This window comes from Anomaloglossus baeobatrachus, chromosome 5 (assembly GCF_048569485.1).
Source record: "Anomaloglossus baeobatrachus isolate aAnoBae1 chromosome 5, aAnoBae1.hap1, whole genome shotgun sequence".
NCBI lineage: Eukaryota > Metazoa > Chordata > Amphibia > Anura > Aromobatidae > Anomaloglossus > Anomaloglossus baeobatrachus.
In genome coordinates this window covers 277,917,070-277,941,357 of record NC_134357.1, presented here as the reverse complement: position 1 = coordinate 277,941,357, position 24,288 = coordinate 277,917,070, and the positions used below count along the sequence as shown (strand labels likewise).

At 49.8% G+C, this 24,288-nt stretch overlaps 1 protein-coding gene across 3 annotated transcripts in view; it reads left to right on the top strand.

The window, feature by feature from the left end:
• The window catches only part of STXBP4 (syntaxin binding protein 4), a 108,813-nt gene that overhangs the window by 7,832 nt on the left and 76,693 nt on the right, over positions 1–24,288 (top strand). For all 3 annotated transcript variants that reach the window (XM_075349523.1, XM_075349521.1, XM_075349522.1), the window contains exons 2-6: positions 332–375; positions 3,734–3,866; positions 7,769–7,875; positions 15,549–15,693; positions 18,005–18,071. In XM_075349523.1, coding sequence (XP_075205638.1) covers positions 353–375; positions 3,734–3,866; positions 7,769–7,875; positions 15,549–15,693; positions 18,005–18,071 — 475 coding nt within the window. In that variant the 5' untranslated portion in view covers positions 332–352. The remainder of the gene's footprint in view (positions 1–331; positions 376–3,733; positions 3,867–7,768; positions 7,876–15,548; positions 15,694–18,004; positions 18,072–24,288) is intronic.

The window sequence follows — 24,288 nt, the reverse complement described above, 5'->3', positions numbered from 1 at the left end:
AAAATAACTTATTTAAAAAAAACTAAAAAAATCCTAAAAAGTTAAAATCGCCCCTTTTCACCATTAAAAATAGAGATAATAAAAACAATACACATGAGCTATTGCCACCTTAAGAAAAGTCTGATCTATCAAAATATTCAAGAAAAATTACCCCAATCAATAAAGAACATGAAGAGAAAAAAATTCAAAACCGCCTAAATGATGGTTTAAAAAGGCTGTAACAAGTGATCACAGTGTCAAATCTGTCCCTAATTCCAGGACGTTTCCTCCTTGCTGCTGTAATGTCAGTGATGAGGATGGTATTGATGAAATGTTTTTCTTTGTCTATTAGGTCCGGTATACGAGCTTTGTCATGGCGAGTGCCACTGACCTAAGGTAAGAGATGCTTACATCTTATTATGTCAGGGATTCTTATGAGATCAGCTCATTTTACACAGCGCACATATGACCCTTGTCTAGTGCCATGTTGTCAATGTGACCCCAAGCAGATTGGCATAACCAGTGATGTCTTTCCATGGTACAAGGTGTTACGTGTCTGTCACCAGGATCTATCAGAATGCCCTGAGAGATTTCCCTCCTGACGGCCTACTAGGGAAAATAAAAAAACACATAAGTACATTTAGTATAGCCACGTGAGTTTAGTGGCCTCAAACAATTCCAAATCTTTTGAAGAACTATTTTATATTAATTTTTTCTGTCAATCGACCTCTTTTAGGGCTTGTGTTTTAATAGGTGGAATCAGCAGGTTTTTGCAATTTAATCTGAGAGCGGTACGATGTAGGGACAAAGACCCGGATTCCAGGGATGTGTCACTTGTTCAGCAGCTTGCAGTAGTTTCAATACAATCATTGTTTTATCAGCAAGAGATTATCAGTAAAGGACTAGGTGACATGTGTCAGGTAGTCCAGCTTAATTGTGTAACCCAACCCCCACCACTGATTGGCAGCTTTCGGGTTTGTGCTTTAATAGATGGAATCAGCAGGTTTTTGCAATTTAATCTGAGAGCGGTACGATGTAGGGACAAAGACCCTGATTCCAGGGATGTCACTCGTTCAGCACCTTGCAGTAGTTTCAATACAATCAGTGTTTTATCAGCAAGAGATTATCAGTAAAGGACTAAGTGACCTGTGCTAGGTAGTCCAACTTCATTGTGTAACCCAACCCCCACCACTGATTGGCAGCTCTCTGGCTTGTGCTTTAATAGGTGGAATCAGCAGGTTTTTTGCAATTTAATCTGAGAACAGATGATGTAGGGACAAAGACCCTGATTCCAGGGATGTGTCACTCACTCAGCAATTTGAGTAGTTTCAATACAATCAGTGTTTTATCAGCAAGAGATTATCAGTAAAGGATTAGGTGACATGTGTCAGGTAGTCCAGCTTAATTGTGTAACCCAACCCCCACCACTGATTGGCAGCTCTCTGTCACTATACAGTGTACACTGAAAGCTGCCAATCAGTGATGGGGTGGGGTTATACAGATCTCTGTTTTATGATCGCTGATAGATCTGCAGCAGAGAAAACATTGATTTTATCAAAGTAATATCGGTAAAATAATGCAGGACCTAAATGACGATGGCGAACGATGCAATAATTGAATATTTTATTTTGACCGTGCGAGAAAAAATCCAACATTTCGACCATCAATTGTCTCTATTAAGGTCATAATAGGCATAAATCAGATTAGAGCACAAAGCCAGCAGAATTATCAATAATATCATGTTGTCCAGTGTATTGAGGTATGGGGAGTAGAGACATATTGTAGAGGAGCCGGGTATGAGGTACATTCGTCTGTGTACAGGCCGTGGGGCTTATTGCATCACCATCTTCATTCTCCATCCTCATTTTGGTGCTGATGTTTTTTGCCTACATAAAGTCAGGGCTTCAGTCCATTCCTTGAACACGTACGTACACTTCAGGAGCAGTAGTGCCAATATTTCCCGCTGAATTTATCAAAATCACAACATGAAGGCCAGTTAGTGACACATAACTGGAGAGGTCTCTTCCCCTACATCATGCAGCTCTCAGATTACATAGCAAAAGTAAAAGGGTGAAAGAAGCGTGCATATTCTTGTGTATAAAGGATCACTCATATTTGGAGGTGGATATGTAGGCTATGTGGCACTACTGCTTCTGGGTCCTGAGCACGGTTCTACTACATATACAGATCCATAGTAAAGAACTGCATTCTACAAAATGATTTACTTGTGCACAGACTAAGACAGAAAATGTGTGACATTTCTATCCACAAACCGGACCGTCATCTAACCCAACAGATTGTGGATCATGGGGTACATCTAATATATAAAGTTGAGTGTATGTGTGTATGTCCGCTAAAGGAATCCGTACCGTTGCATTTACAATCACGAAATTTAGCACAGACACCCCATATGACTCAAAGAACGTCATAAACTACGTTGTGACGGTAAAATTTAACCCCGTGCTTTATAGTTACTCTCCAACAAACCTGCCTCCATTAAAGTCAATCGAGCTACAAGCTATAGGTTATTAATAGCAGCTGTGAGTGGTTGCTATAGAAACGAAAGACATTCATAGTATAAGAAGCTTATGTGTGACGTAATAAGATGTCAGTAGAGAAACAGAGAGAGACAGACAGATATAGGCAGACAGACATAGGCACAGACAGATTAAGAGGCAGAAAGGGAAAGAGACAGACAGTGAAAGAGACAGAGACAGACAGGGAAAGAGACGGATAGAGAGAGACAGACATAGACAGAGTAAGAGGCAGACAGGGAAAGAGACAGAGGCAGACAGACAGACAGGGAAAGAGACAGACAAGAGAGAGACAGACATTCAAAGAGACAGAGGCTGACAGAGACAGACAGGGAAAGAGAGAGAGAGACAGACAGTCAAAGAAACAGACAGACATACAGACACAGACGGACAGCGAAAGAGAAAGAGACAGACGGGGAAAGAGACAGACGGGGAAAGAGACAGACGGGGAAAGAGACAGACGGGGAAAGAGACAGACGGGGAAAGAGACAGACGGGGAAAGAGACAGACGGGGAAAGAGACAGACGGGGAAAGAGACAGACGGGGAAAGAGACAGACGGGGAAAGAGACAGACGGGGAAAGAGACAGACGGGGAAAGAGACAGACGGGGAAAGAGACAGACGGGGAAAGAGACAGACAGACAGACAGAGCTAGATAGAGACAGAAAGAGAGACAAACAGAGACTGATACAAAGACAAACAGAGAGATAGACACAGACAGACAGATATAGATAGAGACAGGCAAAGAGATAGACACAGAGAGAAAGAGACAGACACGGAAAGAGACCGACACGGAAAGAGAGACAGACCGATACACAGAGACAGACAGACACAAACAGACAGAGACTGGGAGAGAGACAAAGAGACCGTTACTATCCCAGGCAACCTCCGAGTACTACAGCTAGTGGCTTATAAAGCAGAAAATAACACAATGGTAAACCCCCTCTGTCCTGTGTGTTGGCACTTCCAGCTACAGAGGTCACTTACCCTAGCACTAAGGTCCGAATTGTGGACCGAAACGTCACACATCTTCTGTTGCGCATGGCAGATGAATAAATGATTTGTTCCAAATGTTCCAATGAAGTTCTTTCCTATCGTGCTATTTGGAGGCAGGGGTGGGGTGGATGTAGCACAGGAGGCTTTTTGTACTTGCATATTATTACCATCTGTTATCTATAGTACAGAGATGAATCAGTCATGTTCCTGTTATTTTCTCTGAAGCTTGGACTCGCTCCAGACTATCGCCATTAAGAGAGAAACCAGTCTTGGCCTGAGCCTTGTGGATGGCATTAGCACAAATGAAGGACCCTTAATCCAGATTAGGAATATTATTCCTGGAGGAGACTGTCACAAGGTCAGTATCTATAGAATACAATGCAGCTATCTTGTACTGTGAAAAGAACACTTTAGATAGCTGTCAACCTCCTTGGAATATAAGGCTGTGTGTACATGTGTGATGCTTTTCTTGATGCAATTTCTCAAAACCATTCCAATGTGTGAACTCAGCCTTAAGGTCCAGTCACACTAAGCAACTTACCAGCGATCCCAACAACGATAGGGATCGCTGGTAAGTTGCTAGGAGGTTGCTGGTGAGCTGTCACACTGCAACGCTCCAGCGATCCCACCAGCAACCTGACCTGGCAGGGATCGCTGGAGCGTGGCTACACGAGTTGCTGGTGAGCTCACCAGCAACCAGTGACCAGCCCCCAGTCTCCTAGTTACAGCACACATCAGGTTAATTAACCCGATGTGTGCTGCAGCTAAATGTGCACAGAGCAGGGAGCAGCGCACACTGAGCGCTGGCTCCTTGCTCTCCTAGTTACAGCACACATCGGGTTAATTGCCTGATGTGTGCTGCAGCTATCTGTGCACAGAGCAGGAGCCGGCAGCACAGGCAGTGAGAGCGGAGGAGGCTGGTATCAAAGGTAAATATCGGGTAACCAAGGACAGGGCTTCTTGGTTACCCGATGTTTACATTAGTTACCAGCCTCAGCAGAAGCTGGCTCCCTGCTCACTGCACATTAGTTGTTGCTGTCTCGCTGTCACACACAGCGATCTGTGCTTCACAGCAGGACAGCAACAACTAAAAAATGGCCCAGGACATTCAGCAACAACCAACGACCTCACAGCAGGGGCCAGGTTGTTGCTGGATGTCACACACAGCAACATCGCTAGCAACGTCACAAAAGTTGTTCGTTACCAGCGATGTTGCTAGCGATGTTGCTTAGTGTGACGGGGCCTTTAAGGTCCAGTCACACTAAACAACTTACCAGCGATCCCAACAACGATAGGGATCGCTGGTAAGTTGCTAGGAGGTTGCTGGTGAGATGTCACACTGCGACGCTCCAGCGATCCCACCAGCAACCTGACCTGGCAGGGATCGCTGGAGCGTCGCTACACGAGTTGCTGGTGAGCTCACCAGCAACCAGTGACCAGTCCCCAGCGCCGCGTGGAAGATGCTGCGCTTGGTAACTAAGGTAAATATCGGGTAACCAACACGATATTTACCTTGGTTACCAGCGCACGCAGCTACACGTGCAGAGAGCAGGGAGCAGCGCACACTGAGCGCTGGCTCCTTGCTCTCCTAGTTACAGCACACATCGGGTTAATTACCCGATGTGTACTGCAGCTAAATGTGCACAGAGCAGGGAGCAGCGCACACCGGGTGCAGCTGCACAGGGTACATATATAGGGTATAGGGTACAGGGTGCAGCTGCACAGAGCAGGGAGCAGCGCACACCGCTTAGCGCTGGCTCCCTGCTCTCCTAGTTACAGCACACATCGGGTTAATTACCCGATGTGTACTGCAGCTAAATGTGCACAGAGCAGGGAGCCGCGCACACTGCTTAGCGCTGGCTCCCTGCTCTCCTAGCTACAGCACACATCGGGTTAATTAACCCGATGTGTCCTGCAGCTACATGTGCACAGAGCAGGAGCTGGCACTGACAGTGAGAGCGGTGGAGGCTGGTAACAAAGGTAAATATCGGGTAACCAAGGACAGGGCTTCTTGGTTACCCGATGTTTACTGTGGTTACCAGCCTCCGCAGAAGCCGGCTCCTGCTGCCTGCACATTCAGTTGTTGCTCTCTCGCTGTCACACACAGCGATGTGTGCTTCACAGCGGGACAGCAACAACTAAAAAATGGCCCAGGACATTCAGCAACAACCAACGACCTCACAGCAGGGGCCAGGTTGTTGCTGGATGTCACACACAACAACATCGCTAGCAACGTCACAAAAGTTGTTCGTTAGCAGCGATGTTGCTAGCGATGTTGCTTAGTGTGACGGGGCCTTTAAGGGGTGCTTCACACATAGCGAGATCGCTACCGAAATCGCTGCTACGTCACGGTTTTGGTGACGCGACAGTGACCTCATTAGCGATCTCGCTGTGTGTGACACTGAGCAGCAATCTGGCCCCTGCTGTGAGATCGCTGCTCGTTACACACAGCCCTGGTTCGTTTTCTTCAAAGGCGCTCTACCGCTGTGACGCACAGATCGCTGTGTGTGACAGCGAGAGAGCGACGAAATGAATCGAGCAGGGAGCAGGAGCTGGCATCTGGCAGCTGCGGTAAGCTGTAACCAGGGTAAACATCGGGTAACCAAGGGAAGCCCTTTCCCTGGTTACCCGATATTTACCTTCGTTACCAGCCTCCGCCGCTCTCGCTGCCAGTGCCGGCTCCTGCTCTCTGCACATGTAGCTGCAGTACACATCGGGTTAATTAACCCGATGTGTACTGTAGCTAGGAGAGCAAGGAGCCAGCGCTAAGCAGTGTGCGCGGCTCCCTGCTCTCTGCACATGTAGCTGCAGTACACATCGGGTTAATTAACCCGATGTGTACTGTAGCTAGGAGAGCAAAGAGCCAGCGCTAAGCAGTGTGCGCGGCTCCCTGCTCTCTGCACATGTAGCTGCAGTACACATCGGGTTAATTAACCCGATGTGTACTGTAGCTAGGAGAGCAAAGAGCCAGCGCTAAGCAGTGTGCGCGGCTCCCTGCTCTCTGCACATGTAGCTGCAGTACACATCGGGTTAATTAACCCGATTTGTACTGTAGCTAGGAGAGCAAGAAGCCAGCGCTAAGCAGTGTGCGCGGCTCCCTGCTCTCTGCACATGTAGCGACGTTATGATCGCTGCTGCGTCGCTGTGTTTGACAGCTAAGCAGCGATCATAACAGCGACTTACAAGGTCGCTGTTACGTCACAGAAAATGGTGACGTAACAGCGACGTCGTTGTCGCTGCCGCTATGTGTGAACCCAGCCTAACTCCTTCACGACCGGCCGATTTTGCGTTTTCAGATTTTTTATTTCGCAATTCTCCTTCCGAGAGACGTAGCTTTTTTATTTTTCACTCAATATGGTCATGTGGGGGCTCGTTTTTTTTTTTTGTGGAATGAGCTGTACTTTTAAATGGAACCATAAGTTTTACCATATAGTGTACTGGAAAACGGCAAAAAAATTCCAAATGCGGACAAATTGCAAAAAAATTGTTTTTGAGATATTTTATTCACTGTGTTCACTATATGGTAAAACTGATGTGTTGGTTTGATGCCTCAGGTCAGTGCGAGTTCGTAGACACCAAACATAAATAGATTTACTTTTATGTAAGAGTTAAAAAAAATTAGAATTTTGTCTGAAAAAAGGGGCGTACGTTTTGCGCCATTTTCCGCCGCCCGTAGCGTTCTCATTTTTCGGGATCTATGGCTCAGTGACAGCTTATGTTTTGCATCTTGAGCTGCCGTTTTTAACGGTACCACTTTTTCTGCAGATGCCACGGTTTGATCACCTGTTATTGCATTTACAAAATTTGTTGTGACCAAAAAACGTAATTTTGCCGTTTTTTTTGTTGTTTTTTTTTTAATTTTTTTTAATTTTTCAAAACTTTTTTTATTTTTCTATTACCCCTAGGGGACTATAAGGATCAACAGTATGATCGCTCATTAATTTCTCCATTTCTTCTGATCAGAGCAGCACCGCTCAGACCAGGAGAAATGATCATCTCTTGTAATAGCCAGTACTCGGCTTTTTCTTACTGGACCTGAGTCATGTGAGCTACAGGAGTCATCACATGACCCTGTGCTACTATGACAACCACCGGGTTCACGTGATTTCCGCTATCGGCCTGTAAGTACAGATCTACCACTATCGCCGTTAGCATGGTGCTGTCACATCTTGACAGCTGTTATTCTGTTGCTGTACTGCTGATAGTTTTTCAAGGTGGTTCTACATTCAGTAGATTGTGTTTTTACATCTTTTCAATTAGGATGGACGGTTAAGACCAGGAGATCAGCTTGTATCTGTGAACAAGGAATCATTGGTCGGTGTGTCGTGCGAGGAAGCAAAAAACATATTAAATCGAGTAAAATTAAGGTAGGGAGCTTATGAGCCTTGTTGCTTTCTAGAATCGTAACAACAAAAATATCACAATTTCTTCAGCGCTCTATTGGGAGACCCAGACGATTGGGGTATAGCTACTGCCCTCTGGAGGCCACACAAAGCACTACATTAAAAGTGCAAGGCCCCTCCCCCTCTGGCTATACCCCCCCGTGGTATCACGGGTACTCCAGTTTTAGCTTTGTGTGCGAAGGAGGTCAGACATTCCATGCATAGCTCCACAGATTTTAGTCAGCAGTAGCTGCTGACTAGTTCGGATGGAAGAAAAGAGGACACATATAGTGTCCCCAGCATGCTCCCTTCTCACCCCTGGATGGTGTTGTAAGGTTGAGGTACCTATTGCTGGTACAGGGCTGGAGCCTGACATGCTGTTTTCCTTCCACATCCCCTGGTAGGGCTCTGTGGAAGTGGGATCCTGCCGGCCTCTCAGCTCTGACGCCGGGCTCCATCCACAGACCCATTAGAACCTGATGGATACGGAGCAGGAGTACCATCAGGGACCGGGCCCTGCATCATACAGGTACTCTGTGTTCCCGGCAGGCACAGACACACTCCGGGCTGGCTGGGTGTTGTAGTGCGCCGGGGACCGTACACTGAGCTGGTGTTCCTACAGTTATCTGGGGGACTTTGTGTTCTGGGAACGCAGCGCCGACCCCCACTGGACCGGGCGGCGCTGCTGTGACTTGTGGTGCGCCGGGGATACGCCGACCGCGCTTTTACGGCGGCGGCGTTTATAACTCTAGTCCCCGGCTTTTGGGCCTAGGACGCCGGCAGCTCCGATCGTTCCCGCCCCCACCCTGTCAATCAGGGTAGGGGAGAGACGCTGTTTCACGGCAGCGAGGAGGGCTGGAGCCTGATTTACATGCTCCAGCCCTCACACTAGGCACAGAGGGAAGCAGGCTTCCCGCTCTTGGTCAGGAACGCCCAGGGCCCGCCCCCCTTCTTCTCTCAGGACGCCGGCAGCCATTACATGCATGCCTGGCTGGAGGAAGGACGCAAGGCTCTGGGAGACCTAGACTGAGGGGCTTTGGAAGACCACACACCCGCTCTTAAGCGGGCGGTAAGCGGCTTTTCAGCTGGCCCCTCTAGTGCCTCAGTGTATGTTAGTGTATTGTGTCACTGGACATAGATATTTATTGATTTCTTGCACTGTGAGGTCGCTTCCTGGCTGAATACCCCAGATCGCTCTGAGGAGGCAGCAACATGTCATCCACAAGACGCAAAGCTGCCAAGGCTAGGGCTGTGTGCACTGCGTGTGCTGCATGTGGGGCTGCTCTACCAGCAGGCTCCAAGGACCCCCATTGTGTGCAATGCTCAGATCCGGTGCTGCTTCGCCAGCCGGAGTCAGGAGAGATAGTGACCCAGGCTGAGACGCCTGTAAGTCCTGCCCCGGTGTCGGGGACAGACTTTGCAGTTTTTGCGGTTAATATGTCTGTGACTATGGCAAAAATCCTGGAAACTTTGCAATCCATGCCTGGGGCTCAGTCTATGGACACGGCGAGGTCTATGTCCTCTAATCCTCCGCAGTTGGATTTAATCCAGACTGCAAGGGGATCCCCGGCTTCTCAGGATGAGTATAATGACTCAGATGATTGCCCCAGCCACCCCAAGCGGGCTCGCTGGGAAAGACCCTCAACGTCATCACACTGCTCAGGGTCTCAGCGCAATCAGTCTCCCTGTGATGTGTCTGAAGAGAGTGATCAGGAGTCTAATCCTGGAACCCCTCTCAATCTGGATACCCCGGATGGGGACGCCATGGTAAACGATCTTATCTCAGCCATCAATAGGCTGTTAGATATTTCTCCCCCAGCCCCTTCAGCAGAAGAGGCAGCGGCAGAGCAGGAGAAATTTCGTTTCCTCTATCCCAAGCGTAAATTAAGTGCTCTGTTGGATCACTCTGACTTCAGAGAATCAATCCAGAAACACGACGCTCATCCAGAAAAGCGTTTCTCTAAACGTTCTAAGGATACACGTTATCCTTTCCCCCCTGATGTGGTCAAGCGCTGGACCCAGTGTCCAAAGGTGGACCCCCCGATTTCCAAGCTTGCAGCTAGATCCATAGTTGCAGTGGAGGATGGCGCTTCACTTAAGGATGCCAATGACAGACAGATGGACCTTTGGTTAAAATCTGTCTATGAAGCTATCGGCGCGTCGTTTGCTCCAGCATTCGCAGCCGTATGGGCACTCCAAGCTATTTCAGCTGGTTTAGCAAAAGTGGATGCTATCTTACATCCAGCGGTGCCGCAAGTGGCGTCCCTTACCTCGCAGATGTCCGCGTTTGCGTCTTACGCTATCAATGCGGTCCTAGAATCTACCAGCCGCACCTCAATGGCGTCTGCCAATTCGGTAGTTTTGCGCAGAGCATTGTGGTTAAAGGACTGGAAAGCAGATGCTGGTTCCAAAAAATGTTTAACCAGCTTGCCTTTATCTAGAGATAGACTGTTTGGCGAGCCATTGGCTGACATCATTAAACAGTCCAAGGGTAAAGACTCCTCTTTACCCCAGCCCAGATCAAGCAAACCTCAGCAGAGAAAGTGGCAGCAGAAGTTTCAGTCCTTTCGAGGTTCGGGCAAAACACAATTCTCCTCGTCCAAAGGGACTCAGAGGACGCAAAGAAACTCAGATTCCTGGCGGGCTCATTCACGCCCCAAGAAAGCAAATGGAGAAACCGCTTCCAAAGCGGCTACCTCATGACTTCCAGTCCCCTCCCTCCGCATTTCCGGTCGGGGGCAGGCTCTCCCGCTTTTACGACACTTGGATGTCACAGGTCAAAGACCGGTGGGTGACAGACATTTTGTCGCGCGGGTACAGAATCGAGTTCAGTTCTCGTCCTCCAGCTCGGTTCTTCAGAACCTCCCCACATCCAGACCGTGTAGATGTCCTGCGGCAGGCGGTGGACTCCCTAAGAGCGGAAGGAGTAGTGGTTCCTGTACCGTCTCAGGAACAAGGGAGAGGGTTTTACTCCAATCTCTTTGTGGTGCCAAAAAAGGACGGCTCGTTCCGTCCTGTTCTGGACCTAAAACTGCTCAACAAACATGTGCACGCCAGACGGTTCCGGATGGAAACCCTCCGTTCTGTCATTGCCTCAATGTCTCAAGGAGACTTCCTTGCCTCAATAGACATCAAAGATGCTTATCTCCACGTGCCAATTGCTACAGAACATCAACGTTTTCTACGTTTTGTGATAGGAGACGACCATCTTCAGTTCGCAGCTCTGCCATTCGGTCTGGCGACAGCCCCCCGGGTCTTCACCAAGGTCATGGCGGCGGTGGTAGCAGTCTTGCACTCTCAGGGACACTCGGTGATCCCTTACCTAGACGATCTACTTGTCAAGGCACCCTCTCAAGAGGCATGCCAACTCAGTCTACAGGCTACGCTGGAGACTCTCCAGACTTTTGGATGGATCATCAACTTTCCAAAGTCAAATCTGTCACCGACACAGTCACTAACGTATCTTGGCATGGAGTTCCATACTCGAGCAGCGAGAGTGAAGCTTCCGCTAAACAAGCAGCGGTCCCTACAGACAGGGGTGCAATCTCTCCTTCAGGGCCAGTCGCACCCCTTACGGCGCCTCATGCACTTCCTAGGGAAGATGGTGGCAGCCATGGAAGCAGTTCCCTTTGCGCAGTTTCATCTGCGTCCACTTCAATGGGACATTCTCCGCCAATGGGACGGGAAGACGACTTCCCTAGACAGGAAAGTCTCTCTTTCCCAGACGGCCAAGGACTCTCTACAATGGTGGCTCCTTCCCACCTCATTGTCTCAGGGAAGATCCTTCCTGCCCCCATCCTGGGCAGTGGTCACGACAGATGCGAGTCTGTCGGGGTGGGGAGCAGTGTTTCTACACCACAGGGCTCAGGGGACGTGGACTCCGCAAGAGTCCACCCTTCAGATCAATGCTCTGGAAATCAGGGCAGTGTATCTTGCCCTACTAGCCTTTCAACAGTGGCTGGAAGGAAAGCAGATCCGAATCCAGTCGGACAACTCCACAGCGGTGGCATACATCAACCACCAAGGAGGGACGCGCAGCCGGCAAGCCTTTCAGGAAGTCCGGCGCATTCTGAATTGGGTGGAGGACACAGCATCCACCATCTCCGCGGTTCACATCCCAGGCGTAGAAAACTGGGAAGCAGACTTCCTCAGTCGCCAGGGTATGGACGCAGGGGAATGGTCCCTTCACCCGGACGTGTTTCAGGAAATCTGTCGCCGCTGGGGGGTGCCGGACGTCGACCTAATGGCGTCTCGGCACAACAACAAGGTCCCGGCATTCATGGCGCGGTCGCGCGATCAAAGAGCTCTGGCGGCAGACGCCTTGGTGCAAGATTGGTCGCAGTTCCACCTCCCATATGTATTCCCGCCTCTGGCACTCTTGCCCAGAGTACTACGCAAGATCAGATCCGATTGCAGCCGCATCATACTCGTCGCCCCAGACTGGCCGAGGAGATCGTGGTATCCGGATCTGTGGCATCTCACGGTCGGCCGACCGTGGTCACTTCCAGACCGTCCAGACCTGCTGTCTCAAGGGCCGTTTTTCCATCAGAATTCTGCGGCCCTGAACCTGACTGTGTGGCCATTGAGTCCTGGATCCTATCGTCAACAGGCTTATCCCAGGGAGTGGTAGCCACAATGAGACAAGCTAGGAAGTCAACTTCTGCTAAGATCTACCACAGAACGTGGAAGATTTTCTTAACCTGGTGCTCTGCTCAGGGAGTGTCTCCCTGGCCATTTGCATTGCCCACTTTTCTGTCTTTCCTGCAATCAGGGTTGGAAAAGGGCTTGTCGCTCAGCTCCCTTAAAGGGCAAGTCTCGGCACTATCCGTGTTTTTTCAGAAGCGTCTAGCACGTCTTCCTAAGGTGCGCACGTTCCTGCAGGGGGTCTGTCATATTGTGCCCCCGTACAAGCGGCCATTGGATCCATGGGATCTGAACAGAGTACTAGTGGCTCTCCAGAAACCGCCTTTCGAGCCTCTCAAAGAAGTTTCTTTTTCTCGCCTGTCACAGAAAGTGGCGTTTCTTGTTGCGATCACATCGCTTCGGCGAGTGTCTGAGCTGGCAGCTCTGTCATCCAAGGCTCCCTTCTTGGTGTTCCACCAGGACAAGGTAGTGCTGCGCCCCATTCCGGAGTTTCTCCCTAAGGTCGTATCCTCGTTTCATCTTAATCAGGATATATCCTTGCCTTCCTTTTATCCTCATCCGGTTCACCGGTATGAAAAGGACTTGCGTTTGCTAGATCTGGTGAGAGCACTCAGGATCTACATTTCCCGCACGGCGCCCATGCGCCGTTCCGATGCATTTTTTGTCCTTGTCGCCGGTCCGCGCAAGGGGTTGCAGGCTTCTAAAGCCACCTTGGCTCGATGGATCAAAGAACCAATTATAGAGGCCTACCGTTCTGCTGGGCTTCCGGTTCCTTCAGGGCTAAAAGCCCACTCAACCAGAGCCGTGGGTGCGTCCTGGGCATTACGGCACCAGGCTTCGGCTCAACAGGTGTGTCAGGCAGCTACCTGGTCGAGTCTGCACACTTTCACCAAGCATTATCAGGTGCATACCTATGCTTCGGCGGATGCCAGCTTAGGTAGAAGAGTCCTGCAGGCGGCAGTGACATCCCCGTAGGGGGGGGCTGTTTTGCAGCTCTAACATGAGGTATTTCTTTACCCACCCAGGGACAGCTTTTGGACGTCCCAATCGTCTGGGTCTCCCAATAGAGCGCTGAAGAAGAAGGGAATTTTGTTACTTACCGTAAATTCCTTTTCTTCTAGCTCTTATTGGGAGACCCAGCACCCGCCCTGTTGTCCTTCGGGATTGTTTTTGCTGTTTGCGGGTACACATGTTGTTCATGTTGAACGGTTTTTCAGTTCTCCGATGTTACTCGGAGTTAATTTGTTTAAACCAGTTGTTGGCTTCCTCCTTCTTGCTTTGGCACTAAAACTGGAGTACCCGTGATACCACGGGGGGGTATAGCCAGAGGGGGAGGGGCCTTGCACTTTTAATGTAGTGCTTTGTGTGGCCTCCAGAGGGCAGTAGCTATACCCCAATCGTCTGGGTCTCCCAATAAGAGCTAGAAGAAAAGGAATTTACGGTAAGTAACAAAATTCCCTTCTTCTCAGCGTACCAGCAGTCCAGTGCTAGAAGTTCTTTCATGCTATGTCCTTATTATTCCATCAGTGTGAATTCTTCTCTTAAAGGAGACAATACATTTTTCACAGTCTCTTGCCAGATTCAGGTAACCTGTCACTATGAACACGCTGTCCATTCTACCTCCGACCAGAAGGAGCTGAGCAGATTGATAGATAGTTTTGTGTAGAACAATTCAGTATAACTTGTGTGACCAAAGCCTGCTTTACATGTTACGATTCTGCATACAATATCGTATGCGATCGTACCCGCCCCCATCGTATGTGCGGCACGTTCAATTTGTTGAATGTGCCGCACAAACGATTAACCCCCGTCACACGTACTTACCCGTCCATACGACCTCGCTGTGGGCGGCGAACGTCCACTTCCTGGAGTGGGAGGGACGTTCGGCGTCACATCGACGTCACGCTGCAGCCGGCCAAAAGAAGCGGAGGGGCAGAGCTGAGCGGGATGTAAACATCCCGCCCACCTCCTTCCTTCCGCATTGCTGGCAGGGAGCTGCAGGACACAGGTAAGATCTGTTCATTGTTCCCGGGGTGTCACATACTGCAATGTGTGCTACCCTGGGTACGATGAACAACCTGACGTTCAATTTGAGGAATAAACGACGTGCGTGCGATGAACGTTTTACCGTTCAATCGCAATCGCACGTAGCTGTTACACACTACAATGTACCTTACGATGCCGGATGTGCGTCACTTACGACGTGACCCCGCCAACACATCGTAAGATATATTGTAGTGTGTAAAGCGGGCTATAGGCCCCCACATTGTGTTCTGATTTCCGTTCAGTAGTCCCGTCGGGCTTCTATCCAAACCCCCCTCAAAACGGGTGTCAGATGTAACCGATGGAGCCATTGACTATAAAGGTGCAGAAGGAGTCACTGTGTGCTCGGTTGTGCACCATTTTCGGGAGTATACGCTTTACGGAGGCGGACACCCAAACATAGTAGACTGCATCTGGGTGTCCTCCTCCCATAAGCATATACTCCTGCAAATGGTGCACAACAGAGCACAGGGTGACTAGGTCTGCACTATTATGGTCAATGGCCCCGTCGGTGCATATGTCCGAAACCAGTTTTGCGGGGGGTTTGGAAGCCCTGACAGTTCCACAGAACGGAGATCAGAAAGCAATGTGAAAGGGGCCTTATTGATTGAAGTCTTGTTTTTTTCTGAGCTGAGCAGTTCAATGGTCTCACACAGAGTCACAGCTTTCTGTGCTCGCAGAGTCATACAGAGATAACTGTCAATCACTTGAAAGACCGCCTACTGGACTCTTAAATCCTAATTTAGAAGTTTAAAGGTATAAAATTCAGGTTACACTGAATCTCATTTCACAAAGGGATGTAACAGTGCAGCCATTTTTGAGATGTGTCCTTGAAAAGTAGCACACGGTCCCCTCTGGAAGAGGTACAGGAGCTGTGCTTGCGTCATCTTCAGAAGCCCACAGTAATATTGGTAAATGTTACCCCTTTCTGGTATGCAAGTGAGTAATGGATGGGTTTTTTTACAATGCAGGAAATGTTCCACTTGGGATATCTGTTTTATCAGACCTGACAGAGACCACAGTGACTTTTTATTTCCTACATCAAGTGCGGAATGGACAGCTAACCTCCTGCCAAAGATGTCTACTACACCACATTCCTCTAAATCCAATGTCCCTGTAAGTACAGTTCCCCATCTGCTTGTTCATTTGGATTTCAGATGTGAAATCCTTGCACAGAAGTAAAAAATGCATTAGAATTTCCATGTTCCATGTAGCGCACTCTTTTGTTTCAGTAACTTTGTGTATATATATGTGTCTGTATGCTGGCCATCCATACAAAATTCTTCTAAAATCTCATAAAAGCTAAAAATGTCCATCCCACAGAAAACAAATAGAATTAAAGGGAACCTGTCACCAGTTTTTTGCCCTATAAGCTGTGGCTACCACCAGTGGGCTGTTATATACAGCATTCTAACATGCTGTATATAAGAGCCCAGACCGCTGTATAGAATGTAAAAAACACTTTATAATACTTAGCTAAACCAGTTGCTGCGGTGGATGTGGGTCAAATGGGCGTCTTCGTTTTCCGGTGCCGCCACCTCCTTTTTCGGCCATCTTTGTTCTCCATTTTTGGAAGCCGCTGTGAATGACGTGTCTACATCATACACTCTCGCCGGCATTGAGGTCCAGCGCAGGCGCACTTTGATCTGCACTGAACAGGCAGACCAAAGTAATATAGTGCGCATGCGCTGGACCGGCGAGTGTGTATGACATAGGATGCGTCATGCACACAGGCTTCAGAAGCAGGATGAAGATAGCCGAAAGAGGAGGCGTTGGCACCGGAGGACGAAGACGCCCATTTGACCCACATCCACCGCAGCGACTGGTAAGTATTTTAAGTATTTTAATGTGTTTTTTAGGTTCTACACAGCGGTCTGGGCTCTTATATACAACATGTTAGAATGCTGCATATAAGAGTCCAGTGGTGGTGGCCGCAGCTTATAGGGCAAAAAACTGGTGACAGGTTCCCTTTAAGCATGAGAAAGAATTAGTGATTATGACCCCTCAGTTTAGTGATCCTGAGGTCCTCAGCAGTGGGATCTCAAGCGATCAGACATTTATCAACTATCTTGAAAAGTTAAGCTACCACTACTCTAAAGGCCCAGTCACACTAAACAACTTACCAGCGATCCCAACAACGATACAACCTGATAGGGATCGCTGGTAAGTTGCTAGGAGGTCGCTGGTGAGATGTCACACTAAGCGACACTCCAGCGATCCCACCAGCAACCTGACCTGGCAGGGATCGATGGAGCGTCGCTACACGTGGAAGCATGCTGCGCTTGGTAACTAAGGTAAATATCGGGTAACCAACCCGATATTTACCTTGGTTACCAGCACACACCGCTTAGCGCTGGCTCCCTGCACACCTAGCCACAGTACGCATCGGGTTAATTACCCGATGTGTACTCTGCTACTTGTGCAGGCAGCAGGGAGCCGGCACTGACAGCTGAGAGCGGCGGACGCTGGTAACAAAGGTAAATATCGGGTAACCAAGGTAATGGCTTCTTGGTTACCCGATGTTTACTGTGGTTACCAGCGTCCGCAGAAGCCGGCTCCTGCTGCCTGCACATTTAGTTGTTGCTCTCTCGCTGTCACACACAGCGATCTGTGCTTCACAGCGGGACAGCAACAACTAAAAAATGGTCCAGGACATTCAGCAACAACCAACGACCTCACAGCAGGGGCCAGGTTGTTGCTGGATGTCACACACAGCAACATCACTAGCAAGTTGTGCCTCAGCAGTGATGTTGCTAGCGATGTTGCTTAGCGTGACGGTACCTTAACTTTATGGCCTTCTCAGACTGGAATAATTCGTTACCCATACAATCAGATGTTAGATTGTCTGTTTCAGACACAACTAATGTGCCCCCAGTCTCACCACGATTGTAGGCCAGTAATGAGGTCCGATAGACAATATTCAAGTTGTTCCGCACTTATTTATTGGCCTGTTTTCAGAGGCTGATGAGCAATGATGGGATCAGAATAATTGCCACTACAGTGGTTCAGTGCTTATATACAGTGCACGTTATCGGCAGCACATCAACTGATAATGCAGTACAATGTGCTGCTAGTAACAAAAATCCATCACTCAAAGGCTCAGTGTTTTACTTGTTAGCACATTTGAACAGGCCGATAACTGAGAGTGCGTTTCTACAAACACTCATTTTGCGATTTATCGGCTTATATAAAAGGGCCTTAATGTGACACCATACTACCGTAATGCTATCTGTTGTGAGCTTCAGGAAACACATCGGAGTTGTAAGAATCCCACTTGTTTTCTCCTGCTTGTATTATTTTTGCCAGCAATATGTTCATAATCCTGAATATTTTTAATAGAACATTTATTTTTTATATGACTTTGTTGGTTTTTTTTTTATTCTATCCTTTTTTTGTAATAAATGTATCCTCTCTTGTATCTGAGCAGAGTCAAAGTGGCTACATTATGGAGCAGCGCACAATGCATGGGTGTGTTTCGGACGAGTCTCCCAAAGGTAATCTTCTCACTATTACAATGTGACACTTAATTTTAATTCTTCCCTCTACACAACAAAAAATGAGCCACACAAAAGAGGTGCACTTTGTGTCAAAAGGAAAAAAAAGATGACCCATTTGATAGTCTGATAGTGCCTAAATTAAGCTCTTATACAAGTTGGGTTTTGCCATCATCGTATTGACATTGAGAATCATGATTCAAAGTAATTTTTTTCACAAAATGAAAACAATAAAAGCAAAACTTCCAAAAAACATGGAGGAATTGCATTTTTTCACACAATTTCACCACAATTGTAATGTTAAAATCATTCTTGTCATTCAAAACTACGACTGATCCTGGAGAAAAACAAGCCATCATACAGTTCTAGGTGATGGAAAAGTAAAAAAAATTACCGGTATAGCTCTTGGAGGATAGGAGGAAAAAAACAAAAATTGCTCAGTGTTTAAGGGGTGAAATAATTTGTATAGCAAACTGTATCCTATTTCTTCGGCGCTCTATTGGGAGACCCAGACGATTGGGTGTATAGCACTGCCTCCGGAGGCCACACAAAGCAATTACACTAAAAAGTGTAAGGCCCCTCCCCTTCTGGCTATACACCCCCAGTGGGATCACTGGCTCACCAGTTTTCTGCTTTGTGCGAAGGAGGTCAGACATCCACGCATAGCTCCACTGTTTGTAGTCAGCAGTAGCTGCTGGCTATATCGGATGGAAGAAAAGAGGGCCCATATGGGGCCCCCAGCATGCTCCCTTCTCACCCGCGGTGGTGCTTGTAAGGTTGAGGTACCTATTGCTGGTACAGAGGCTGGAGCCCACATGCTGTTTTCCTTCCACATCCCCTGGAGGGCTCTGTGGAAGTGGGATCTTGCCGGGCTCCATCCACAGACCCAGAGAACCTGCTGGATTTGGAGCGGGAGTGCCGTTCAGGGACAAGGCCCTGCAACTTTCAGGTACTCTGTGTCCCCGCAGGCACGGACACTCTCAAGGCTTGCTGAGCGTTATAGTGCGCCGGGGACAGTAGCGCTGTGCGCTGGGGTTAGGTCACTGCAGCTTTGCTGAGTGACGTTACATGTTGGGAACTACTGCGCCGACCGCTCCTGGAGCGGCGGCGCAGCTGCGACTTGTAGTGCGCCGGGGACTTTGCGCCGACCGCGCTTTTACGGCGGCGGCGCTTCTAACTTTAGCCCCCGGCTTCTGCGGCCTAGCGCCGCTTCGTTCCCGCCCCCACCCTGTCAATCAGGGTAGGGGAGAGACGCTGCTCAATTGGCAGCGCCGAGGGCTGGAGCTTTATTTACATGCTCCAGCCCTCTCACTAGGCACAGGGGGAAGCAGACTTCCCGCTCTTCGTCGGTGTACGCCCAGGGCCCGCCCCCCCTCTCCACAAGGACGCCGGCAGCCATTACACATGCGGTCTGGCTGGGGAAAGGCAGCAGGCTCTGGGAGACCCAGACTAGAGGGATTTCTGGCGACCACACACCGCTCCTAAGCGGGCGGTAAGCAGCACAGTAGTGCTGGTCCCTCTAGTGCCTCAGTGATTTATTAGTGTACTTTTTTCTTGGTACCATATATATATATATATATATTTATATAGTGCACTGTAAGGTCGCTTCTTGGCTGGACACCCTGTACTGCTCTGAGGAGGCAGCAACATGTCATCCGCAAAACGCAAGGCTGCCAAGGCACGGGCTGTGTACACTGTTTGTACTGCATGTGGGGCTGATCTACCGGCAGGCTCCAATGACTCACATTGTGTGCAATGTTCAGTCCCAGTGGCACTTCGCCAGCCAGAGCCTATTGTGGTGGTAGCCCAGGCAGAGACGCCTGTGAACCCTGCCCCGGTGACGGGGACAGACTTTGCAGTGTTTGCTGAAAAAATGTCTGTGACTATGACAAAAATCCTGGAGACCTTGCAGGCCAGGCCAGTTCCTCAGGCCATGGACACTGCTGTGTCTATGCTCTCCGGTCCCCCTCAGTTGGAACTAATCCGTACTTCAAGGGGGTCTCAAGCATCACAAGCTGAAGTCTCTGACTCAGATGACAGTCCCAGGCAGCCTAAGCGAGCTCGCTGGGAAAGACCCTCGACGTCATCACACTGCTCAGGGTCTCAGCGAGAAGAGTCTCTCTGTGATGAGACTGAGGACGGTGATCAGGATTCTAACCCTGAGGCCCCTCTCAATCTGGATGCCCCTGATGGTGACGCCATGGTTAATGACCTTATATCGGCGATTAATAGACTGTTGGATATTTCTCCCCCAGCTCCTTCAGCAGAGGAGGCAGCTGCACAGCAGGAGAAGTTCCATTTCCTGTATCCCAAGCGTAAATTAAGTGCTTTTTTGGACCACTCTGACTTCAGAGAATCAATCCAGAAGCACGACGCTCATCCAGACAAGCGTTTCTCTAAACGTTCTAAGGATACCCGTTATCCTTTTCCCTCTGAAGTGGCCAAACGCTGGACCCAGTGTCCAAAGGTGGATCCCCCAATTTCCAAGCTTGCGGCTAGATCCATAGTCGCAGTAGAGGATGGCGCTTCACTTAAAGATGCCAACGACAGACAGATGGACCTTTGGTTGAAATCTGTCTATGAAGCTATCGGCGCGTCGTTTGCTCCAGCATTCGCGGCCGTGTGGGCACTCCAAGCTATTTCAGCTGGTCTGGCACAGGTGGATGCTATCATGCATCCAGCAGTACCGCAGGTGGCGTCCCTAACTTCGCAAATGTCTGCGTTTGCGACCTATGCTATCAATGCTGTCCTAGAATCTACGAGCCGTACCTCTATGGCGGCCGCCAATTCTGTGGTTTTGCGCAGAGCTTTATGGTTAAAGGACTGGAAAGCAGATGCTGGTTCCAAAAAATGCTTAACCAGCTTGCCATTATCTAGAGACAGACTGTTTGGTGAGCCATTGGCTGAAATCATAAAACAGTCCAAGGGTAAGGACTCTTCCTTGCCACAGCCCAGAGCAAGTAAACCTCAACAGAAAAAGTGGCAGTCGAGGTTTCGGTCCTTTCGAGGCTCGGGCAAGGCCCAATTCTCCTCGTCCAAAACGACTCAGAAAGGACAAGGGAGCTCAGATTCCTGGCGGGCTCACTCACGCCCCAGGAAAGCAAATGGAGGAACCGCTTCCAAGGCGGCTACCTCATGACTTTCGGCCTCCTCCCTCCGCATCCTCGGTCGGTGGCAGGCTCTCCCGCTTTTGCGACATTTGGCTGTCACAGGTCAAAGACCGGTGGGTAACAGACATTTTGTCTCGCGGGTACAGAATCGAGTTCAGTTCTCGGCCTCCACTTCGGTTCTTCAGAACCTCCCCACACCCCAACCGAGCAGATGCCCTGCTGCAGGCGGTGGACTCTCTAAGAGCAGAAGGAGTCGTGATCCCTGTCCCCCCTCAGGAACGGGGGCGAGGATTTTACTCCAATCTCTTTGTGGTTCCAAAAAAGGACGGCTCCTTCCGTCCTGTTCTGGACCTAAAACTGCTCAACAAGCATGTGAACGCCAGGCGGTTCCGGATGGAATCCCTCCGCTCAGTCATTGCCTCAATGTCCCAAGGAGATTTCCTAGCATCAATAGACATCAAAGATGCTTATCTCCACGTGCCGATTGCTACGGAGCACCAACGCTTTCTACGCTTCGTGATAGGAGACGACCATCTTCAGTTCGTGGCTCTGCCATTTGGTCTGGCGACAGCCCCTCGGGTGTTCACCAAGATCATGGCAGCAGTGGTAGCAGTCTTGCACTCTCACGGACACTCTGTGATCCCTTACTTGGACGATCTACTGGTCAAGGCACCCTCTCAGGAGGCATGCCAACTCAGCCTGAATTTTGCACTGGAGACTCTCCAGGCGTTCGGGTGGCTCATCAACTTCCCAAAGTCAAATCTGTCACCGACCCAATCACTAACGTATCTTGGCATGGAGTTTCATACTCTCTCAGCGATAGTGAAGCTTCCGCTGGACAAGCAGCGGTCTCTACAGACTGGGGTGCAGGCTCTCCTTCAAAGTCAGTCGCACTCCTTAAGACGCCTCATGCACTTCCTCGGGAAGATGGTGGCGGCAATAGAGGCGGTTCCGTTTGCGCAGTTTCATCTGCGTCCACTTCAATGGGACATTCTCCGCCAATGGGACGGGAAGTCAACATCCCTGGACAGGAAAGTCTCCCTTTCCCAGACGGCCAAGGACTCTCTGCAGTGGTGGCTCCTTTCCACCTCATTATCACAGGGAAGATCCTTCCTACCACCGTCCTGGGCGGTGGTCACGACAGACGCGAGTCTGTCAGGGTGGGGAGCAGTGTTTCTCCACCACAGGGCTCAGGGTACGTGGACTCAGCAGGAGTCCATCCTTCAGATCAATGTTCTGGAAATCAGAGCAGTGTTTCTTGCCCTACTAGCCTTCCAGCAGTGGCTGGAAGGGAAGCAGATCCGAATTCAATCGGACAACTCCACAGCGGTGGCATACATCAATCACCAAGGGGGGACACGCAGTCGGCAAGCCTTCCAGGAAGTCCGGAGCATTATGATGTGGGTGGAAGCCACGGCCTCCACCATATCCGCAGTTCACATCCCCGGCGTAGAAAACTGGGAAGCAGACTTCTTCAGTCGCCAGGGCATGGACGCAGGGGAATGGTCCCTTCACCCGGACGTGTTTCAGGAAATCTGTCGCCGATGGGGAAGGCCGGACGTCGACCTAATGGCGTCCCGGCACAACAACAAGGTCCCAACCTTCATGGCACGGTCTCGCGATCAAAGAGCTCTAGCAGCAGACGCCCTAGTGCAAGATTGGTCGCAGTTCCGGCTCCCTTATGTGTTTCCACCTCTGGCACTCTTGCCCAGAGTGCTACGCAAGATCAGATCCGACTGCAGCCGCGTCATACTCGTCGCTCCAGACTGGCCGAGGAGGGCGTGGTATCCGGATCTGTGGCATCTCACGGTCGGCCAACCGTGGGCACTACCAGACCGACCAGACTTACTGTCCCAAGGGCCGTTTTTCCATCGGAATTCTGTGGCCCTGAACCTGACTGTGTGGCCATTGAGTCATGGATCCTAGCGTCTTCAGGCTTATCCCAAGGGGTCGTTGCCACCATGAGACAGGCTAGGAAGCCCACGTCTGCTAAGATCTACCACAGAACGTGGAGGATATTCTTATCCTGGTGCTCTGCTCAGGGAGTGTCTCCCTGGCCATTTGCATTACCTACCCTTCTTTCTTTCCTGCAATCTGGGTTAGAAAAAGGTTTGTCGCTCGGCTCCCTTAAAGGACAAGTCTCGGCGCTATCCGTCTTTTTTCAGAGGCGTTTGGCACGCCTTCCTAAGGTGCGCACGTTCCTGCAGGGGGTTTGCCATATCGTACCCCCGTACAAGCGGCCGTTAGATCCATGGGATCTGAACAGGGTACTAGTTGCCCTCCAGAAGCCGCCCTTCGAGCCTCTGAGGGAGGTTTCACTCTCTAGACTATCACAGAAAGTGACTTTTCTAGTAGCGATCACATCTCTTCGGAGAGTGTCTGAGCTGGCAGCACTATCATCCAAGGCTCCCTTCCTGGTCTTCCACCAGGACAAGGTTGTGCTGCGCCCCATTCAGGAGTTTCTCCCGAAGGTGGTGTCCTCGTTTCATCTTAATCAGGATATCTCTTTGCCTTCGTTTTGTCCTCATGCAGTTCATCGGTATGAGAAGGATTTACATTTGTTAGATCTGGTGAGAGCACTCAGAATCTACATTTCCCGCACGGCGCCCTTGCGCCGTTCGGATGCACTCTTTGTCCTTGTCGCTGGTAAGCGCAAAGGGTCGCAGGCTTCTAAGGCCACCCTGGCTCGATGGATCAAAGAACCAATTCTTGAAGCCTACCGTTCTGCTGGGCTTCCGGTTCCATCAGGGCTGAAGGCCCATTCTACCAGAGCCGTGGGTGCATCCTGGGCATTACGACACCAGGCTACGGCTCAACAGGTGTGCCAGGCAGCTACCTGGTCGAGTCTGCACACTTTCACCAAACATTATCAGGTGCATACCTATGCTTCGGCGGACGCCAGCCTAGGTAGAAGAGTCCTGCAGGCGGCAGTTGCCTCCCCGTAGGGGAGGGCTGTCTTGCAGCTCTAACATGAGGTATTTCTTTACCCACCCAGGGACAGCTTTTGGACGTCCCAATCGTCTGGGTCTCCCAATAGAGCGCCGAAGAAGAAGGGAATTTTGTTACTTACCGTAAATTCCTTTTCTTCTAGCTCTTATTGGGAGACC